Source organism: Maylandia zebra, linkage group LG14 (genome assembly GCF_041146795.1).
Source record: "Maylandia zebra isolate NMK-2024a linkage group LG14, Mzebra_GT3a, whole genome shotgun sequence".
Lineage (NCBI taxonomy): Eukaryota > Metazoa > Chordata > Actinopteri > Cichliformes > Cichlidae > Maylandia > Maylandia zebra.
This window is the reverse complement of record NC_135180.1, coordinates 19127988-19151103: the sequence shown is the minus strand read 5'-3', so window position 1 is coordinate 19151103 and position 23116 is coordinate 19127988. Positions and strand designations below refer to the sequence as shown.

The window sequence follows — 23116 nt, the reverse complement described above, 5'->3', positions numbered from 1 at the left end:
GATTTTGAGCCAAAACCTCCTTCCATCAGTGAGAACTTTGAAGATGAAACGAGGCTGGGTCTTCCAACATGACAATGATCCAAAACACACCGCCCGGGCAACAAAGGAGTGGCTCCGTAAGAAGCATTTGAAAGTCCTGGAGTGGCCTAGCCAGTCTCCAGACCTCAACCCCATAGAAAATCTGTGGCGGGAGTTGAAAGTCCGTGTTGCTCGGCGACAGCCCCAAAACATCACTGCTCTCGAGAAGATCTGCATGGAGGAATGGGCCAAAATACCAGCTACTGTGTGTGCAAACCTGGTAAAGACCTATAGTAAATGTTTGACCTCTGTTATTGCCAACAATGGTTATGTTACAAAGTATTGAGTTGTATTTTTGTTATTGACCAAATACTTATTTTCCACCCTGATTTACGAATAAATTCTTTACAAATCCTACCATGTGGATTCATGGAATTTTTTTTCACATTCTGTCTCTCACAGTTGAAGTGTACCTCTGGTGCAAATTACTGACCTCTGTCATCATTTTAGGTGGGGCAACTTGCACAATCGGTGGCTGACTAAATACTTTTTTGCCCCACTGTATAAGTGACTAGCAGTTTCTATGCTTCACTCATCCCTTCACAATTTCTTTGTTTAGTTTATTACTCGTCTGTTGGCTGCAGTCCTGCTAAACACAATCACCTTGATACTTCTGCCCGGTGTTTACTCCCTTTGTTCCACTCACTTGTTTTCTCCTGTCTGCGTCTCTCTCACGTTTGCCCATTCTCTAGCTGCCTTCTCTCCCTCTGTCTCTATCTGATTTCTGCCTGTCTTTGCATCTCTGCCTTTTCAGCCCGCCCTCACTTTCTTAACTACTTCCAAGAACAATATACTTGATTTCCTCTCTCGTCTCATCCAGTCTTCACTCATCTGCCCCCAAAGCTCTCTGTTTCTTGTTTATGTGTGTGCAGGGCTAGCTACAGTAAAGTAAGGGAACAGTGAGTGGAGGCTAAATTGAATAGAAGCACCATACAGGACAGTGTAAGAATGTGAGAGAACAGGGAGATAAAAGAGAAGCTGTCACTTTCTTTATCGCAGTCTCTCCTTTTTCCTTAGACTTCTATTAACCTTGAAATCAATGCAAATGAAATAGTATAACAATATCTAATATCAGACACATTAGAGATAAATGCATGATTAACAAGACAGCTACAGTATAATGGATGTGTGCATGAGATCATGTTACATACAGTTTGAAGACAGTGTGAGAGCACTATATAGAGGTGAAACAGTGAAGAAGGAAAAAGAAAAAAGTAAAAAAAATAAAATGCAAAAGCACTAGTTTCAGTTTATTTACAATATTCAGATCTGATGTTTACACTGAATCTGGTTCTGCTGCAGGTTTCTTCCTGTTAAAAGGGAGTTTTTCTTTCCCACTGTCGCCAAAGTGCTTGCTCATAGGAGGTCATCTGATTATTAGGGGTTTTCTCTGTGTTATTGTAGGGTTTTGATTTTACAATATAAAGTGCCTTGAGGCGACTGTTGTTGTGATTTGACGCTGTATAAAACTGTAATAAAACTGAATTGAACCTAAGAACTCATGTATGCTTTTTAATTTTATTTTATTTTTGTCAGAGAACACAACATAAATCAATAATAACCAATAACATTAATGCTGATTTAGCACAAGTAACAGTAAAGCACAGCAGATACAGAGCAGCACAGAAGGCATGCTTTTTTGGGCAGTACAGTGAAGTATGACCCCAGCCTAAAACTATTCCAGTAATGCTGATCGTGGGAGGGAGAATAAGGGACAAACAGCTAACCCTTACATGCTAACCCGCACACTCAGAAAACATGGAGCTTTTGATGGACAGCTGGTAATTGTGGCTGACTCCTGCGCAGAGGGCGGGTGGATGTCTGGTTTGACACATTGAAAGGACAAAGGTTAAATTTTCACTTTCATTCTCGCTCTGTTGTCCTCCTACATCTCCCAGCTCTCAACTTTTTTCTTTAGCTGTTCTGTTAAGGGGTCATGTCCGTTATTCCTCTGCCTCACTGAAGGCTGATTGGCTTTATTTTCCTGACTCACCACCAGGGGTCAGCTACCTGAGTGTCTGGCAGAGAGACAGACGAGAGCCAAACCTTACATGCTAGTAAAATCCTATTGTGAGAGGAAAAAAGGGGGTGGGTGTGTGGGGTGGGGGGGCGTCCTGTTTGCTTATTTGATCTTGAAACAACATCTATTTGCCATTCATCATACATTTATATAGAAAAAGAAAAAGAAAAAAGAAACACTACACTCCGACATTCCTCCACAAACACACACCTACAATTAGGAGGGAATCTATTGTCCTACTAAGTCAGGGGGCTGTTGCTAGGCAACCTCTATTTCTAAGGTGAAAAAGACAGCGCTGAGGGAGAATAGTGAGAGACAGGGAAAGCTAGATAGAGGGAGGGATGTAATGAGCGTCTGAAAGTAGGAGGAGGAGGGGTTGACCACAGGAAACGCTCACTTAATCATTCAAACCGCATGCAAATAAAGACACTCATCCTCTAACACACACAAACAAGCACTTTCCTCTTTTCCTTCTCTCTCCTGCCATCCTCAGTCCATGTATATGCATGGTGAGGATACTGGTGCTGCAAAACAAGGGTTGGTTGTATGGACAGCTGCGAGGAGGCGTATCTGTATGTTAATATGTGCTTAAGAGCAAGCCGGGTTATGTACTAGAATGGTTTTTAATGAGCTCCGGGAGGATTTTTTTTTTTTTTAGCTGGGAACATTTCTCAGTGACTGTATGGATGCGTGTGTAAATGTCATGGGAGCTTATGCAGAGCAACATCAAATACAATGGAAATCAGACAGTCTCACAGTCTTGGCTGGAAGCGCTGCTTGGCTTCTTCTTAGACACAACTTAACTAACGCTCAGTATCACAAGTATGCTGACTCAGCCTTCTACTGGGAATTGTATTTTGGTTTTTTCATGTGTCCCAACAAATCAACAGTAGACTACAAAGTGGATGTCTCGTGGATGAAAATAATTTCATGGTATGTAAACAGCTCAGCCATGTTTAAAATGACAGTGGTGTGAAAAAAGCAGCTCTGGAGTGTTTCAGTATTATTACTACTGTCAGAAGTTGAGGCAATGCACCTATCAGCTGTTTGCAGGCCACAATTAAGGTACAAAAATAGAAGAAGAAAGCCTCGCTGACTACCAGATGTTGATAAAATGTGTTGTGACGTAAACAGGAGAAAAATGCTGAGCCAAAAACTACTACAGTCGAACAAAAGTCCTGTGTGGAACACAAGAAATGAAAATGAGGACCAATGCAAACTCTCCTGCACCTAACCACTGTTATGTGAGAGTGGTTGTGGGAGGGTGGGATCATCAAAGAATGATTCCCAGTGAATCTGAATGGTGCTTTTGCTTAAAATGTCTATTCCTTCACAATGAGAATCAGTCTCAATGCCGCACCTAATAGTACCTTTAAATAGGACTTCAAAATGTGCCAGGTTTCTTATAAAATTGTCTGTTATAATCAAACTATTCATCAAGTGTTACTGAATGAGTACTTTAGTCAAACTGGCTTCAGTAAGAAAAAGAGCTTTGAAAAGACATTTGTGTATAATCTAAAAGACCGCGCATGTCTCAGTTTGGATAAAGGAGTTCTCATATTGAAAGCCAACCTATTAAAGAAGGCAATTGAAGCCATTTTCATGAACAGAGGTGCAAGTGAGACAGCAAATCACCATCAGATTGGACTTCAGGGGGTCTTTAAACTGCCAGTTTTATAGTACAAAGCACTTTGTGACGGGTGACTGCACCCATGTGAGAATCATGCAAACAACTGCTTTCGGTGAATTCACTGCAAGCTGCAAGTGGAGCTCCACTCAGTATGTTACTGAGTGGATGCCATGCTTAATTACGTGTAGCAACCTTTTTCCGTCTTATAAGAACTGTAGCTTTTTATCAAACAGGAAACAGAAGAGAAAGAATATACAAAAGAAACAGGGGAAATAAACAGCGACACACTTGCCAATAACTACACAGGAACAAGGGAAGTGAAACCAAATGTGGCCTGCAGCACATGTGTGAGCTTTTAATCATCTGAAGAATGAATCAAAAAGAAATCTGAAAGGCTCACTTTGGAAAGCTCTTAAGTTAAGCAGGCTGCCAATGCACTATGTACGTCCTTTCACTTCTTTTTATATTCTTTTGGGGTTTTTTTTACTGGGAAATCTAATAAGTATAAATCTATAGTTTTCACTAGCACAGACCCTCTGCAAACAGTGGCATAGATGACTGTCATTTACTTAAGGTTAGTCAATGCTTATTAGAGTATTAATTAAACTACAATATATAATATATTAAATTACATTTTATTATCTCAATTTATTAGAGATAAAGCCCTGGATGAAAATTAAATTACACATGCAAGGCCTCAACACAGACAGCACAGTACTTCTACTACCAAAGAGGTCAAAATTAGAAAATCAAGGTGCAACTGAAGTGAGAGCAAGATAAAAGATTGAAGTAACAATAATTCTTGACAGAGCTGTCACTCATCCACTCCGTCAGCTGGTTGAGGTGCAATATTTGACTCACAGCCCTGGAACTGCGTTATTATTACTAATGACGTTCTTATGTGCTCAGATAAATGGGATTATTTTAGTTCTGCTCAACTGATCTGCAGCCTTTAACTCCACACATCGTGCCTTTCTAGTTGACAGATTATTGAAAAGGATTTCGTCACGCTTATCTGAGAGACACTTCAGAATCCATACTAAGTCTTCATCAGCTCCTCTGTTCTGCGGGATCCCTCAAAGCTCAATCCTTGGACCAATTATGTTTTCATTGCATACTATATTAATCCTGAATCATCTTGAGAGCATTGCTTACCTGTATTTTTCTGTTAATCCAACAAAAGGCTCTGCTACCTCAGTCAATGTTTCAGTGCTATTAGTGATTGGATGTCTTCAAAATTCCTCTGTCCTAGTAAAACTGAGGCTCTTGTGTTCCAGTTCTGCTTCTCTATGGAGACTGTTCTTTACTTTAGCCCTCACATTAGCAACATCACATCATATGATCAGAGACTTGGTGTTATTTTTCTCCATCTTTGGGCTTACAGTCTTGTTTCTTTTATCTAACAAACATCTCGCCCTTATTTCCATCCAGTGAAACTTCGAATTCATTTTTAAATTATTAGTTACATATAAAGCCCTACATTGCAAGTCTCCTGCATATACAGCAACAATGCTGACACCTTATTCCACCAGTCAGCCTGGCTGGTCTCTAGAGACTGCTCCCTGATCCTATTTTAAATCTAGAGGCTTCTGTAGCACCTACACTTTGGAACAGCCTTCCCCAGCCCATCAGTTTTGGCTGAATCAGTGGTTTGCTTTAAACTTAGAATGATAGAATGATTTTGGGTTTCTGTACAAACCAAAATTTTGTATGGAAATATGTAAATAACAAACTACTGTAAGACCGTAAACTTGTATGTACCTTATTCTGGGATACATACACTTCTATGTTTTAAAGTGGTGCAACCTCCCTGCTTTTACTCTGGTTGCTACCAAGCTGCACCAGTTGTGAGCTGTAGCAGGGAAACGCTCTGGGATTCTGCTTTGTCGGACTTCTTTCAAGTTTCAAGTGGACACTTTCCATTTTCTAAAGGTGATTTTGAGAATCTCCTAGCAATCAAAGCAATCACAAGCTGTTTTTTGGTGTAGCACCCCCTTTGTGATCAAGTTTACCCAACGACAGCTAGCAAACCAAAAAACCAAAAACCAATCAACAATTGGTCAAGTAATACACATTTTTCCAGAGTAACTGGAGTTTGGGAGGGGGTTGCCAACCAGTCTCTAACCCTCTGTGACTGAGAAGTAAGTACATCCTTTTTGAATATCATAGCATTTTATATTAATTATTGTGTAAAGGATGACGAAAAGCGCTGTGAACAATGAATTTGGTCCAGAGGTGATTGAGAAGATGGAGAAGCTGAAGATATTTAAACAGTATATAGTTTTTGTTTTAATGTATGGGTTCCTATATTTAGCGACAGTCCAGCCAGACCTACCTGTGCATAGTCCCGCTCCAGTTGTCCTTTCTTCAGACTATAGCTCCTGCAACAACAAAAAAAAGAAACTTACTGAAATGTACAGAGGATAAATGAAACAACAGATAGATTCATAATGTATATATCACAACAGATAACATGTAGGAATACAGATAGCAAATAAATCATCATCAAAAGCATCAAGGCCTATTGCTTTGTTACACAGGAGGCAGAAAAAACAGACCTGATGTTTATTTTCAGTGACAGTTTGTGTACTGTGTGTTCATTATGATGAGAAAGCACAAATGCTGCAATCCCACCGAGTATGCCAGGGGAGAGCTTGGTGACCACAACATTATGCAAGGATGGAATTACCACTCTCTCTTTATTTCTCAACGACTCTTTCTAAAAATACCTTCTGAATTTATGACCCACACAAAGCAACCTTTCCCCTCGCCCCGTTGATGTGAGTCAACAACATCCTGGAGTTGAAGAGACAGTGAAAGCTCTTATCACAGCCCAATGTTATGCAGAATTAAAAACATAACATTACATATGTGATTACACAAACAGATACATATTTTGGCCATGAATGTGAATGGACAAAGCATCATGTACAGTTGATTGGATCTAAATATTTTTATATATATCTCACTATGCGTGTGTAACATGTATTCTCGAGTTAAATGCATAGTTCATCAGATGCGAGCCCAGCTAACTAACTCAATACCACTTTTAAAGCTTTTTACAAATCTTATCACATTTTTCACTGTGATTTATTTCTTAGAAACTTGCAAGGGGCTTTCTGTGGATGGTTACTGGAGCTGTTAAAAAACAGTTATTACAGTACAATAGCTCCATATTGGAAAAATGTGTCTTCAAATCAAATCAAATTCAAATTTTATTTGTCACACACACACAACCATACACAGTATGACATGGGGGTGAAATGCTTGTAGCTGTACAATGCCCGTCTTATATTAGTTGGCACTAGAGCTGGGCGATAGAACGATAACGATATGTATCGCGATATAACTTTTACTCGATAGAGAAATTAAACTATCGCGATAGACCTCGCCGCTCTTGTCCTCTTAAAAAAAAAAAGAAAAAAGGTCAGCCAATCCAAATTAAGTAGCGCTGAGCCGAACCAATCACAGCCGCAGCGTCACGTCACGTGACTTGTTACATACAGCACAAGTGCCAAGCCGCACATGTGTATTTGTTTGGGAAGCAGCCAGCCACCGTACCGCTCGGATAATGGAGGAAATGAGTGTGCCGACTAGAAAAATCAACCGAGCGTGACCGAAGAGAAAACAGATGATGGTTCCAATGCCGGAGAGATTGTCGAACGGAAGAGCCATAGAAGTTCCGTATTGTGAAGGTATTTCGGCTATTTCAAGTCTGACAAAAAACAGAGTAGCGCGCACTGTAAATTGTGCCGAAAGCAAGTCTGGAAATACAATAAACTGGTGCATGCGTCACACTGTGCGCCACTTATTGTTTCAGTGAAATGAATTTCTACAATACTGTTACTGTTAATTCTACTCTGCAGTGTTTAAATGCTTACATATACACACAGTTACTGTCCCTCCACACATACGACTCGGTTCTGCTTCTATGCCCCAGCTTTGTTTGCTTTTTCCCACCGAGGCTTCTAGACTTCTGATTGGCCAACATTTCTGCACGGTTAGGAATCTAGCGCCACCTGCTGCTTTGGCATGTTCCTAGCAGCGTTTTTCTTCATTTCTGCCTTTATGTGTGGACGGGATTATTTTTTAAAACGAAAACGGAAAATCTCCGTTTTCAAAAATACCCGTGTACGTGTGGACGTAGCCTCAGTCTCTGACTGGAAGCGCTAATTCGTCATTCGGCTTTTGTCAGACTAAAGTAACTGTTAACACTGTTTGAAAAGCTCAGCTATACAACAAGGAGAGATTGAGAATTTCCTTTTAGTTCTCAGTTTATTTGATATTGACAAAAGTTAGTTTTGTCTGTTCTTCTGTAAAACAAACTAAGATTTATTTTTAGAATTAATATTTTGTTTCTAAGTGGAATTGACAATTTAGTCTGTTTCGTTTGTTCTATTTTGAAACTTAAACGCTTTAGCGGCTGCCTTTTGTGTAGTTTGCAATATTTGCCTTTATTTATCTGAAAAAGTCTCATGTTCCTTAAGTACATCTACCCTGTTGAACTTATTATGGGAAATAAATATTTAAATAAAAACAAGCTGCTGATTATTTCACATTTTACTTGTGAGCAACGGCACATTTAAATCTTACAAATATAGTTATTTGGCTTATATCGTGATAGATATCGTTATCGCCTGAAATGAAAAAAACATATCGTGATATGAAAAAATCTTATATCGCCCAGCTCTAGTTGGCACTAATAGCAAAAAGGTCTAGCAGGAAAATATTATTAAACCAAAAAGCACTGCTGGGATTTGAACTAAGGATCTCCTGTTTACTAGACAGGCGCTTTAAACAACTAAGCCACAGAGATACAACTGCAAAGCCTATTTAACCTTACCATATTGTTGCAACATCATAGTATGATCAGGCACTCTGCTTCCTGTACACTTATTAATGATTATGATTGGTCAGTTGCTGCCAATGCCACCCACCCCTGAGAGAGCTGAAGAGAGGCATGGAGGCTAAGCAGGAATCAACATTTTTTTCAAAAGAAGTTCAGGTCAGACCAGAAAAAAGCCATGGACATTTTTAGCTATTCTAAAAGTTATGACTGAAATGATGATCACATGAATTTTATTTTGCTATTAAAGACTTGTATTAGCAGAAATAAATAACTTTAATGTTGATGTATGCCACCTAAGAGAAAAGACAGCAGGCATTTTCCTCCTGCTCTGGGTTGGTAATGTGGATGGAGACTCTTTGGAAAAAAACACTAGTGTGGATGAGCGTTATTCTCACATGCAAATGAGGGTATTGTGTTTAGGTGTCAAGAATAACCTAATCATTAGCATTAACCTTTAGTTCATTCACATGTAGATATCCAGAGCTCTGTGGCCCACGCAGAAGCACACTTGATCACACTTGATCACACTTGGGTAACTTGTTCAGGCTTTATTGGACAAGGACTTTTACACAGATTATTCTTTGCGTGAAACAACAAATAGCAGATTGGCAGAAATATGAGCCTCAGTTAAAGTTGGGGGGTGGGGTGGGGTGGGATGAGGGGGGCATGAAAACATGACAGAATATAAACTACTACCAGAAATAATCTGTATCTGGAAGAAGACGTATACTGACTCCATTATAGGCATTACAAGCTGGTGCTTACACCCACTCAAGATACCTTCGGAGCAGCACTGCTGTAGCTCAATGTTAATTTAACATGGCTTTGAGAAATGAGCACCATTATACCCTAGTTTTGAAAACGCAATAGCTCGAGGCTTTTTGCTTTGTATCATCAGATAAAGCAGCGCAGGGTACATTCAGTCCCAGTATGTATCCCATGTTGACATTGCTGGAATAATTACAACCACACTTCTTATTATTGTACAATATATTTTAACTTCAAGTCACCGATGCTGTCTTAAATCCGATCAAGACAACAGACTGTTAACATCTAAAATCAAGTACCATCAGGAAAGGCGAACAGTGGAAGAAGACACAGAGGGGAAGACAACACTGTAAGAGTAGACAGAATAATTACCACCAATGGCCTGTATGATAATTACAGCCCAAACAAATAGGGTAGTGCTTCGTGTCAAACCTTTCCCCAGACATCATTTCTGTGTTAAAGCTGCTATATCCAGTCTGGTTTCCAAACACAGGCTGCTTAGCAAATTTCTTTTAAATAAGAGACTGTAGTAAATCTGCACCATTGCCATTTATCACTGATCTGCTGCAAGAGGCTGGAGCATGTGTTTACTATTTAACCCCGCCCCGTGCTTGTCCGCTGAAATACGACACGCACACTCCCCCAAACAGGCCTGTCCACATGTGGGCTTAGTATCCGCTCTCTGAAAGGGACACACGCATTTGCAGCACACAGGCCTCGTTGGCGCAGTAGGCAGCGCGTCAGTCTCATAATCTGAAGGTCGTGAGTTCGAGCCTCACACGGGGCAGATGTTTTAAAATTGTCAACTAAGCAAAATAGCAAAGCACATGTGCCTTGAAGTGAAACATCGGACAGATTTCTTGCATTACATGTTACTGAGTCACAGAGGCATGCTCCTGCTAGTTGCTCAACAACCACGTTTGAAAACCTTGACAAACTTGTTAATTATACCTTGAAAAATCCTTCCTGCCTTTAAGGCAAAGCACAATCAAGAAATAACAGTGCTTTCACTTCACTCATAAAAACAACTGTCTAAACTAAAATCATTTCATGCTCCATGCTAAAGAAGGAAAAAGTATAGTTCTAATAATTAATTATATTAGTATATAATCTCAATTGATAGCCAAGGTTAACATAGGTGGAATTAATGGTGTTTGTATCACATTGCATAGGTCTATGGTTACACACATTGAGTGACATTCTTGCGAGCTTCATGCATCAGCCTTAAGGCAATGGCTCAAATGTTCTGATGGAAAAAGAATGGGAGAGTCATCATAGAGTAAAAAATAAATACATTTTAAGAATCATCTATCAGTACCAATGAGATGTATGTGGACCTCATGCGTGTTCCTGTTTTTCCATCCGATTGTTCAGTCTGACGTCACTAGCCGTGTCTGGACCTAAACTCCGCTGCAGGTCCATATATCAAACGATCACTGTGGCATTACTGAGAGTTGAAAAACTGTCTAAAGTCTTTCATCTTTAATAAATTGATCAGCTTTCTGCTCTACCAGGTGTAACAATTGAGTTTAACATCCAGGCATCCATGAAAACGGAATTTATGACATTTAACGGAGTTAGAAGTTAGCAGGGAGTTAGCTCGCTAGCTTCTATCTAAATACAATATAGCATGTCCTGACTGCGGGGTTTTGGAAACAAATTAAAACGTACAGCTCTGTTATCACTTCCAGCATAAATGAAGACAGAAAACTAAACAGCTGTGACGTTTGTAGGGTTACTGAAGTTGGGCTAGCTGGTATATAATGATGTGCTACGTGACCACTAGCGACACAGCTATGTTAGCATAATATAAACAAGCTAACTTTTTTTCCACTCGATAAAAGTTAACGTGAGTGTTCTCAGTGGTCAGAAACAAATGTAATCGCATGGCAGGATGCTGTAAAAGGACCAAACTTCAGCCAGGAGAACAACTGAGATAATCCATCCACAATACGAGGTAGTTCATTCATATACTGCTGCATGGGCTGGGCTGCAGTTACATCCTAAGGTTTTAAAAACTGAGCTTAAATAAATCATTAGTGGTAATAAAAGCTGAGGGAGGTCAACAGGGATCACTGACTGTTTTAGGAGCTTTTTGAGATCAAATAGAAGAAAATACAAAACATTAAACATGTTAACAACACAAAAGCCATATTAAACGCAGACTACTTTAGGCCCGGAAGTAGGATTCGTCGCGTCATCACTGAACAACCGGATAGCAGGGGCTAAGCTTAAGGGCAAACAACAGTACAAGCACAAACAAGTTACTCCTATAACTGGTTGTACTTTATCATGATGCATATGCGCTGCCACAACACTGCATTGCTGACAATGAGTGCAGGATTTCCTTCTTTGACCAAAACAGACACAGTATCTGCTGGTGTCTTAAATTAAGTGTCTTAAATTGTCCAAGAGTGTGCAAGTGTCTTAAATTACTTGGTACTAAATAGCAATGGAAAGGGAGAAAAATATTATTGAACAAGTGTAGCGGAGTTGGAACAAAAGGCACTGCTGGGATTCGAACCCAGGATCTCCTGTTTACTAGACAGGCGCTTTAACCAACTAAGCCACAGCGCCTACACAAAGAGACAACAGGATATCAATTCCGTGAGGTAATCCATCCACAATATGAGGTCAGTCATTAATATACTGCAACAACATGGGAATAGAGCAGCTGCGAGAGAATTCAACATTAATAATCAATGGTATGGAAGTGGAGGAAGCAAGAAGAATGAGTTGAGTAAAGTTTGACTTATCTGACTGTTTTGTTTCGCTTAATGCACCTTAATATCCGGTGCGCCTTATATATGAAAACAGACCTGCCATGGAAAAGAGCAACTCAAGTCAAAGCATTAGAAAATCAACTGCCTGTGCTATCTTTTTGAGTTTAACACACTACGGCAAGATACACAAGATTACTGCACTAGATGTTATGGTCCTGCCCCTGCAAGCTCTCCTGTAACTGCGTTGGATGACCTAATCTCATACTGTGAAAAAGCAGTTGGTATACCTTGTTGGTATAAGAGAATCCTTGCTGTTTTTAAGGCAAAGAAGCTAGGTGCAGTTTTCAGCAGTTTTCAATTTCTTCTGTATGACCAATCTCCTAAAAAGATTTAAATTAACATGCTTAACTTTCAATAGCTCCAAATGGCTGTAATGTCTAGTTTCTGGATCTGTCACCTGAACATACCACAGCACATATGGAAACATGACTGCTCGCTCTATTCACACACAATCGATCCTGCAAGCCTGAAACATACAAGTCAGAAAGTACAAACACAGAAATGCTGACAAACACTCATCCTCGCTGGGATCTTTGGACATGTCTGGGCTTTTCATGCTGCCATGGTTACAATCCAGTGTAGCCAGCATATGTAAACATCAACACCCAATTATCAGCTCGAAATGTCTTTCACACCCATTTTGCACATTCATGAGAAACTGTGTTCCTAAAATAGTCAAAATAAACAGAATAGGCATTTCAGAGTGAGGTCTTAAAAGTTATATAGATTTAAGTAGTTATCTATTTGAAGATTATACTGTACTTCATGTTTGTGTCTATCTGCATTTGCCTTCTTCACCCCCTAGATTTATTCAGCTAACAATTCACATCTATCCCTTGAAAACCTCTCCATACCTTCACCTGCACCTCTATTTCGTGCCTCTCTCCCCTGCTCTGACCCTTTCTCTCTGGCTTGATGCACTCTGCTTCTTAACTACTTTTTCTCTACCCTGCTCCTTTTGTCTGCCCACCACGGGTGCGTGTGCGTAACTGAATGGTGTACGAGTCGAAAAGCCAGCATGTCAGCATCAGCTGTGTGTGAAGAAGAAAGGGAGGGAGAAAATGTGCAGGCTTGCAGATGAGTGTGTGTCCGACAGGAAATACTTAAGAGCCTGAGAGTGGACACAGTGGATGTGTGTGTTTGTATGTCTGTGCGTGAGTGCTGAGGGCAAGAGGAGCAAGAGGCTGAAAAGCAGAGAGAGGAAATGATCAAACATGAGAAAACAGCTGAGGTCAATGGTTAACGGGACACAGACTGAGATCAGTGACAAAAGGATAAGCAACATGAGTCACAGGGTGAGACAGAGGCCGAGGAGAATGGCCATGTTTTCACACTGGTGATCGACACGAGGCATAATACAGCAGATTTGCAGCAGTCTTTCCTCTCCAAGACCAAGCTGGCATTCAGCTCGAAACATGTTTACTTCATCTCAGAAAAGACAACAGTTGATAAGCTGAGATGAAATCTGAGTTCCCTTTACAATAAATTAATTCTACACAGGGTGTGTGCTAGTATTAAAGACAGCAGTACTAAGTATTAGAATAAAAACTCATCCTACCAGTTCTCTCCCCACACACACCTTTGCTATAACCCCACAAAACACTGACAGGCAAAAAGTAAATCTCTGATCATGTGTTTAGAGTTACTGTTATCTCTGTCCTCAAAGACTAAGACACTTTCTGTGACTGTGAAGGCAGCTGTTGCTCAATAATAATATATTATGACCAGGTTAAAAAAAATCACAGTGAAACTTTTACCATTACTCAATGATATATTGTTTTCTAAAGATATCATGGCAAAGCATTTGAGGCCGTGCTGGGGTGTGAGTCGGTGGCCAAATAATTTCCAACATCAGCTGGAATGCTTTTTTATTATGACCTCGTATTGTTTGTGATATCTGATTTTTTTGTCTATGTCTTCAGATTAATCAACTTTATGAAGATGAACAGTGTCGTTAAAACGGGTGCATTTGATGTTGTTCACCTTTATATCCCATTTGTAATTTTTGTATTAGTAACTTAAATCTGTCAAACAATTGGTAACTGAAAATGTTACAAATTGTAGGTTAAAATAAGTACTGGACTTTAGACTCACAGCTGCATGCTACAGATATCACTGCTGGAAAGAGAAAGAGAAAGAATGTCAGCATATAGGCAATATAAGACATAGATATAACTTCCAGGTTGGAAAAATAGAGTTCCACCTTCCACCCCATCTGAAGTGTGCCAAAGAGCAAAAGCTGTGGCTGCAAAAAGACTTCTGATCCTATACAAGTACAGTGGAACCCTGACTTACGAATACCCCATTTAACGAAAAATTCAAATTACGAAGGCACTTAATGGCAATATTTCTGCTCGTGTTACGGCAAAATGCCTGCATAACGAAATCCGCTGACTCTGATTGGCTGAGCCCAGAATGCCCGCAATGCCCACAATGCCTTCCGAATCATGTGACAACCCCTTGGCTTTTGTACTTGCACTTCGCTGTTCCACTTGAATGACGTATTGTTGCTGCAGTTTGCAATTAGCCTATAGCCTATCGTTCACTCAAAAGGCGCGATGGGTGCTTTGACTTACGAAAATTTTCGACTTACGAAAGACCCTCGGGAACGAATTCATTTCGTAAGTCGGGGTTCCACTGTATATGAGAAAACAGCTCTTGGTCTTGACCTCTGTTAACATCTTTCCTGATGAGTTTATGCACTCAGTCACTCGTTTTGGGTCCTTTTGATCACACCATGTTACAAAATGGATCATTACCATTGGATGAAACCAGACACAATTTGGCTAACAACTTCTAAAGAAGCTTCTTGGATGTGATCTGAAACGTCTTCAAGAAACTTAAAGATGTCCTGTCGCTTTTCTTTCCAGGCTCCTTAGATCGCCATGAGGTAGATGACTGAAAATCTACACACCTTTCTTGACATTTAAATTGTCGCAACAACTGAACTGATGAAGGACTTTTATTGGCATTTTAATGTGAAAAGACTACTTGTTATTTAGAGCTCATTTTAGCCACTTTGCTTCAGCCTTACTTGATATCTGAGAACACTGTCAATGGTCCCAACAGGCCAACAAATGGCCAATCAACTTGCCCAAGAACTGACCCTGGACCATTGGTGAATCCTTTGTTTAGTTACTGTTCCTGATTTTTTTTTTTAATTAATTAAACATAATTGTTAAAGCTACTGCCTATGGATATTGATTCTAATATTGTTAGTGAGTGTACTAAGAGGTCAGATTTGGTTTATGATTGAAAGTGCAGCTGTAAACCAGAGGAATCTGAAAGCTCGTTGTTCATTTGCTCTGTCAAAATGTCTATTTACATTTTTCAAATACTCAGTGTTATTTCATATGCTCCCTTGCACTGACAGGTTACAAGTCTATTCAGCTCCATTCAGAGGCAATTTGATCCTCTCCCATTAAAAACACCCTTTGGAAAAGAGAGGGCCCTAGAGTAATTCACAGTTGCACTTTGATTTAATTCTAATAATTCTAAAGTACAAAAGAACTACGACCTTAAAAGAAGAAGAATGAAAAAATAATAAAAAGAAGAAAATAAAGATAAAGAGTAGATATTCATAAAAAAAATCTTTACCTACTTCAGGGGGGGGAAAAAACAAAATGAACAATTCAAAATGCCAGAAACACTTACACGAACGAAGGCCACAAGTTGAAAGACATAGGTCTACAACAGAGATGGAATGGATTATATTTAGCTGCTGAGAACTTTATTGTTCATCGGGTTATTTTTCCAAAGGACAAAATATTGCAAATCTTTAAAAATCCTCTGACTCCACCACAGAACAAATGGTTGCTTTAGCTGCTTAGGCTGTGACACTGAACTTTATTATATTATTACATAAAAACATAATGGTAAGGTTGAGCCACTGTTGCAGGATCACCTTATTTTAATACAGAAATAACCTTGTAACTAGAGCTGGGCGATATATCGAGTTTTTAAAACATATCGATATATTTTTATACGAGATATAAGATGTGACAATATCCTTTATATCGATATAGTCTATGTTACGTTATAATTATAGTTGTGGAGCCGCAAGTTTGCCTCTCTTTCGTCCACTTTTGTCTCTACGCAACGTTACTCCGCCTCGCCTTCACTGAAGACAACTCCCCCTCCTACCCCATCGCTTCACGTGCAGGCAGCGACAAGACGGACACGGCAAATCTCCGTTAACGAGTTACTGCGCATCGCCCCATGCGTGGGGCTGGACGGCGTCAACGTGCTAACGAGCTAAACATGCTAACGAGCTAACCGCGCTAACGAGCTAACAGCGCTAACCCTAAAATCCTTTCATTCTCTCAAAAGTTGATAGCGCGCCTTATGTATGAATTCTGGTTGTGCTTGGTGGCCGCGAACCGATTTTATGTGGTACACGGCGTTCAGCAATCTGTCAAAAATGTTTGAGTACGACTTTGGTAAGCTACGGAGCTGCACCGCTTGATAGATTGTCGGCGCATTACGGCTACCGAGGAGCTTCACGGAGTGATACGTACTGTGCATCAACGTAATATTACCGTATTGTGTGTGTATAAGGACCATAAATGGCACCTGTAAGAGACGTGGTTATGAAGCGGATTTCAAACTCCAGGCTATCAGTCACACAGTAAAACTTGGGAACAGAGCAGCTGTAAAATCTGTCTGTCTTTGTTATTACGCTCAGCGTCTTTTAGTTTACATTTTGACTGCACAATTGTGAGCTCTTTGTTTAGCACAAAAACAACCTTGTTTTCTTTTATTTATGGAGCATTATTATTTAATGAATGCTCATAATTTAATTTTGAGTAATTTTTCATGTACATCTGTGCTGTATGTTAATAAAAGTGCCTGTGTGACATCTGGGACACAGCTTTGGCTAAGAACTCTTTTTGTTCTTACTTTATGGCTTAAAAAAAATATCGAGATATATATCTTATATCGCCATCCAGCTAAAAAATATCGAGATATAAATTTTGGGTCATATCGCCCAGCCCTACTTGTAACCAATATTTTGTCATTTCAACCCCAAGTATTATGCAGGGTCCTCTTATGATTCAGTCTGCAGTGTTATTTTGTCGAGTACAGATGTACCTACACCTAATTACATTATCAGGGTGTGAATCAGCCTTGCATTCATTTGTGTGTGAGTCTGGGTTTTTTTTAGTTTTTTAATGCAACAAGGCCTTGATATTCTGTTCCCCATCTACCTTCATTATGGAGGCTGCAATGAAAAGCATTAATGAGAACTCTTGGTGGCACTTTTGGGTTCAAATCAGACAGTTTCATCTAGCTACTCAGCAAGGAGAGCCATTAGGTTTTAATGATATTTGCAGATAATTCCTAGGATTTGGTCAATTAATTTGCATGAAACACAAATTTCATTTATCCCAGTGAATCATGCAAAGGACAGACATGGGGGGTAAATCACATCCAGTCCAGCAATCTAGTCCGAGCATCAGCTTCCAGGCTGCTATTTTTATCATTTATTTTATCATTAATGTCGCAACATCTCCACAATTAATACTGCTCTTTATAAAGTCTCCACAGGGCACTCTGTCTGCAACATTCTGCATTTATTCTAAACAACATCACAGCCTGTCGAAGAGTTACCTTACAGCAAAATGAAGCTGCACAGTAAAGTATATATAGCACATTGTTCACTGATCTAAACTAACAGACAATAGCTAATGCATGGCCAAATGATAATGAGCACAGCACACTGTATGAGAGTATTTCTATGGTCAGCGCAGGATGATGCGTTTGTAGCTATTAAGGGAGACATAAGGGTATAGGGGATTTAGCTGGATTGAGGACACCAAGTTGACTCCCTGAATCCACCAACTCGTCATCATTTTCTCCTCTCTCCCGTTCTCTTGTCCTTCCTAAGATTAGACTAGCTGAAATGCACTCCCAGAGGATGAAATACACGGTCCTTTCTCTTTCATCTTTCCTCCATTTTTTCCCGTTATCATTCCTCTCATACCTTGTACAGCTGACACACAGGCAGGAGACACAGTAGATATAAACTTGTATATGCGTGTGCATGTGTGTGTGACTGAGCGCTTTGATTAAAGCCAGTCTGTGGATTAATTAGGGTAAATAACCTCAGAGCTGCTTTTGGGATTTAAGTGTTAAAACCTAATGTGTGCTTCATACTAGAAATGTGTCTGTCAACCATGAATGTTTTTGTCATTGCTCTCCTGTAGGGTCCATCTTTTAAAAATACTGTATATGGAAACTATTTAGTCATAACTAGTCATGGTGACACCATCTCAGGAAAGGACTAGCTGAATCAGAGTCAGTTTCCAGAGGTCACGCATGCACTTTTACAAGGACAGCACAAAGCATGTTCGTCAATTGATTAGCTTTCTACTGTAGTCTAGTGACTGTTTGCAAGCATCAACTGTAGATATTAAGTCTGCATTCTGTCCCAGTGTGGATATGGGGCATGTTCCTACCTGCTTCTTCCCTTGGGAATCACTCAAGATCTTTGAGTGCATCCCAAGGATTGCTCTGAGTGTGGGATGTCCTGCCACCGCCCAAAAAAAGAATCTGTAGTCCTGAAAGCTGCAAACAGCTGCTTTGGTATTTGATTTGGGTTTTTTTAAGTAAAAAATAGAGCTAAGCAGAAAATAATAACTGCAGAAATTATATCGAGAACGTATTTAGCAAATGTGTTGACAGTTATAATACTGATCTATTAATTGGAGAAACAGATGTCTAAAGTATGAAACTGCACTGACCTTTTTCGTGTCATTGTTAGGTGGTTGCTGGGCAACATAAAAGCATCACAAAACATCACGAAAAAGTTTTGTGACTTTAACTGAGAAGTTACTGTTGTGATATTAAAATTGCACTCCTTTTACAAGGTATTACAGGTGTGCATAAACTCACTGGCTAGGCAACACGATTATCTCATAACACCTGATATAAGAACCATCAGGGGCCTGTACGAGTACACCACAACTTGTGATCATCTAGGAGGAGTTTCCAGGAAAACAAACAGAGTGAGACTTTGTGTATTATAGTACAATGGTTGGCGTGTTAGAGTTGGGCATCGCAAACAACCCTTTGGCGGTCACCACAACTAGCACAAAAGCCCAGTGCGATGGTCCTCCCTGCACCCACTTGACATGCTGACATCAGAATTAACTCTTGCCTCACAAATACACACAATCAGGGAGAAATATTATTAATCTTAGATAAAGAATCAAATAAATTAAAAGGAAAAACCAGCATGTGAAAATCAGTCAATGGGTCATAGCTACAACCAAAGAAAAGATGTCAGATTTAAGCAACAACAGAAAAGCACATTTGCCTTGAAATACAGTCTAACTGAGGGTCTGTTCTGTTAGATCATTTGCTAAAAGCACATTTATTGTCACACGGATGTGTGTAAATATAGGCTGAAGAATATCTTTGGTAATGTGCATATGTAATAATATGTTAATGAGCCATGTGCCCAGCGTTGCTTATGCTGATGAGCCATATGGAGCTTTGCCTGGAAGCCTGGTGAGAGCTGTAATGTTTACAGATCTCTCAGGTAAAAAGTGAACAGGAAAAAAGATTATAACACTATTCTCTGTTACAGTGATGCTTAAAGGCTGGGTCATTCCTCAAAGAAACAGTGGAGATTAATGAAATCATGTTGATGAGACTGAAAGCAAGTCAAAGAGGTTAAAGAGTCAAAAAGGATAAGCACAGATGTTATTCTCTGGTTTTCTAAGGCTTCATAGGATGAGACTGTTCATACACTTTCTTGAAATGCAACAAAACACCTCAATTAAAATTCCGTAAAGTTAAGGAAAAGAAGCTGTTTTCAATTTATTGCATTAAGTCTTTTTCTTTTTTCTCTATTAACTAGTATTAACTAGTGCAGCAGTCTCAAACTGCAGCTCCAGAGAGACATGCAGCTCCTTTTTCCATTTGTATAAATGTGCTGCCTATATAGTCCTTTTTATGCTTAAATAACCTGCATCATAGCTTACTTTGCTGAACCTTAGGATGGATATATACACATAAACGGTCCATGGACGAACCTAATTGCATTTACCACCAACACTGCTGGCTTACTGGTACTACTTAATCTGCAGCTGGACTTTAGACAAAATAAAATTGAACCTGATCTTTTTTTTTAATATCTTCAAAGCTATTAGGCTTTGGATGTTACAGCTCTTCTCAAAGTAGGCTACTTTTAATTTAATCTGCACAGGAACACAGTGGCCTGCAAAGCTTCATAACTACTCTTTGCAAAGTAAATACAAAAAGATATACTCTTCCTCTGCTTCACAAATGATCCTTTTTCTTTGTAATAAAAAACTGATTTAAAAAAGGAAACAATTTAAACAAACTTCATTCCAGAGTTTTGTAACAAAAACATGATATTGTAACAAAAATGCAACTGCAGCCCACTAAAAAGCCATTACTTGTGTTAAAGGATTAATTATTTACACCCTATTAGTAATGTTGACAGGCTAATTCATATTTAAAAGGCTGTGTTACCTTCATTGTAAGGCTCAAATATGTTTTGCAGCCCCACCACAAATTTTCAGATTAAAAATTGCTTGAAAATGTCTCTTTTGATAGTAAAGGATGCCAACTCTTCAATTACGGGATAGCATTTGGACCCAGAGCCCATACTAGGTAATATTAGCCACCCTGCATATGTTATTCCTAACTTTTTTGTTCATTTACAGGCTGTATGAAGTTGTTTGTCTAAATGCTTCATTAAGGTACTTGGATGTATTTATTTTATTTTTCAAATGAGTTTATATTAAGTTTTTATTAATTTACTCAACGAGAGGTGGTGTGTGTGCAGTGTCGTCATCCAACATGAAACAAACAATATTAGACAGAACATGTCAGCTCTAATGGTTGGTTTCAACCCAGAAGATGCAAAAGCATAACAGAAATAAACAATTTCCGCTTTCACATAAACTATTTCTTGAAAAACATTTTCTCTATAGAGCGATTCAGTCCTGTCAGAAGACAACTCGCAATTTAGCCAACTGCTGTCCTTTCAGCACCTGTGGTACTAGGCTGCTGGTTCGGACAAACATAATGGGAGCTGAAGTCGGTTGACGAAATGGATACGTTCATCACACTATGCTGCTGGTGTGAAATTCAGATAGCCCTTCTGCTCTTTTATAATAATCTTTCAAAATCGGCTAAAGCCAAAAGACTGGGACCACAGTGGTTCGCTCAAGGACACATCGACTAAGCAGATGCATGTGGCTGCAGGGGCTTAAGCCCAGGACTCCCAATCGCAAGCCAATTTCCCTAATCATTGCACCACCCCACTGCTCCTGATTTTGCCACCATGAGAATGTGTCATCAAAAATAATTACAAAACATTAAAGGCTAGAGCAACATGGAGAGAAAACACTGCAGGCAGCATCTTTCAGTGACGAGGATGACAAAGCCAATTTGGGAACCTTTTACCCAGTGGCACATACCTTCATCCCTCACCGACTGAAACAACTAACACATCGTGGTTGCATATGCTTAACTGGCTCTCCCGCGCTCCCACAAGTGAGACCAGAGCCTTGTTCGCTTTCCAAAACCCAGCAGCAACAAGCCAATCTGTTCTCAAACAGCTGGAGCTGCCCCCAAGAGTGAAAGAGGGAGAAAAAAGGGAGGGAAAGAGGGGGGGAGGGAGGTCTCGGAAAGAAAACAGGCAGAGAAAGTGTGAAAATGAGAAACAGAGCAAAAGACTGGGATGGGAGCATAGACACAGAGAGTATGATAGTTCGCTGTCATAAATAATCAATGCTTAGTCAACACAGAAAACGAGAGCACGTGAAGGAGCCAGGGCTTCCTCCTATTCCCTAATCCAAAAAGGGAAAACTGCCAGCTCACATATGTCACGAGTAAACAGGGCTGAGCTAAGTTGAAGAGGATATATGGAGACAGACAAAATGATAATCGGAGGAAAAGCGACAGAGAGAAATTAAAGTGAGGGAAGAGACTGCAGAGAGTTTTTGCAGAGAGAATATGGAAAAGGTGAAAGTGAGAAAGAAAAAAGAAAGAAAGAAACACTTGGAAAGCAGGAAGCGGGCTGCAGGAAATTCCTTTGTCATCCTCCTGACCCTCTCTGCTTGTCAAAAAACTGGAATATGACAGTCCACGTCCTCTTTCTCTTCTCCCTCACTCCTTTTTCCTTTTCTCCGGCTGTGTCCGTGTGAGCGTGCTGTGCAGCGACGACTAGATTTCAAGTCATCTGCCATTTGTTAAGCGCACTTGCTTCATGCTACAGACAACTATGTGACTCGGAAACGTGTTCATACCTCATGTCCTCAAGCAGGTCACATTCGGTCTGGTGTTTAAAGTGCAGTCTTGTCATCTGCTCTGTGTGAGTGTTTTTCAGCTCCTGTGTCACTTTGACCTGGATGAAACAAAAAGACATGTTATTAAATGTGTTATTTATTCATCCATCAGCTCCACAGGCATGTTATTGATCTCTATGAAGCCCAACTTTCAACAAATCATCAGTCCTCACATATCAATATATTAAAACAGTAACTACATATTAACCTAGATGTGATTTTGGCCAATGCAGAGGACATAAATGGCTGTCTTTTCCTGGTTGTAAAAGGGTTCATTGAATGACGAAAGCTTCTACCTGGCTGTAAGTTATAAATGCACGTTAACAATAAATGATCCATATCAATCCATAATATTTCCATCTCATTGACCCTTCGTTAGATTAAATGCTGCATGAAATTGCCCAAAGTAACAGACTGAATACAGAAACATCTTTTAACATGAGCGCATTTCATTTTGTGTTTTTAGATAATCTGCTGATCTATTAAACTGTTTAAAGAAAGAAAGATTTGCTTTTAAAAATTTGTGATATTTTAACGTAACTTGTTTCAATCAAAAAACTAAGAATTGTTTGGACAACTGGACAAATATGCCCTCACCAGCCACCTCATTGGGTAAACCTGGTCAGTTGCTTGTTACTGCAAATAACTAGTCAATCACATCAG

The 23116-nt window shown here is 39.7% G+C and overlaps 1 protein-coding gene and 2 non-coding genes across 4 annotated transcripts in view; 1 reads left to right on the top strand and 2 right to left on the bottom strand.

Annotated features, from left to right (window-relative positions):
• fchsd2 (FCH and double SH3 domains 2) overlaps nucleotides 1–23116 on the bottom strand; it is a 76935-nt gene that overhangs the window by 50177 nt on the left and 3642 nt on the right. For both annotated transcript variants that reach the window (XM_004543845.4, XM_004543846.4), the window contains exons 2-3: nucleotides 22415–22512; nucleotides 6064–6109 (exon numbers count right to left, since the gene is read on the bottom strand). In XM_004543845.4, the coding sequence (XP_004543902.1) occupies nucleotides 6064–6109; nucleotides 22415–22512 (144 nt within the window). The remainder of the gene's footprint in view (nucleotides 1–6063; nucleotides 6110–22414; nucleotides 22513–23116) is intronic.
• On the top strand, nucleotides 10060–10132 carry trnam-cau (transfer RNA methionine (anticodon CAU)). The gene has a single exon. It is a non-coding gene; the product is annotated as a tRNA-Met (tRNA).
• trnat-agu (transfer RNA threonine (anticodon AGU)) lies at nucleotides 11849–11922 on the bottom strand. Its single transcript has one exon. It is a non-coding gene; the product is annotated as a tRNA-Thr (tRNA).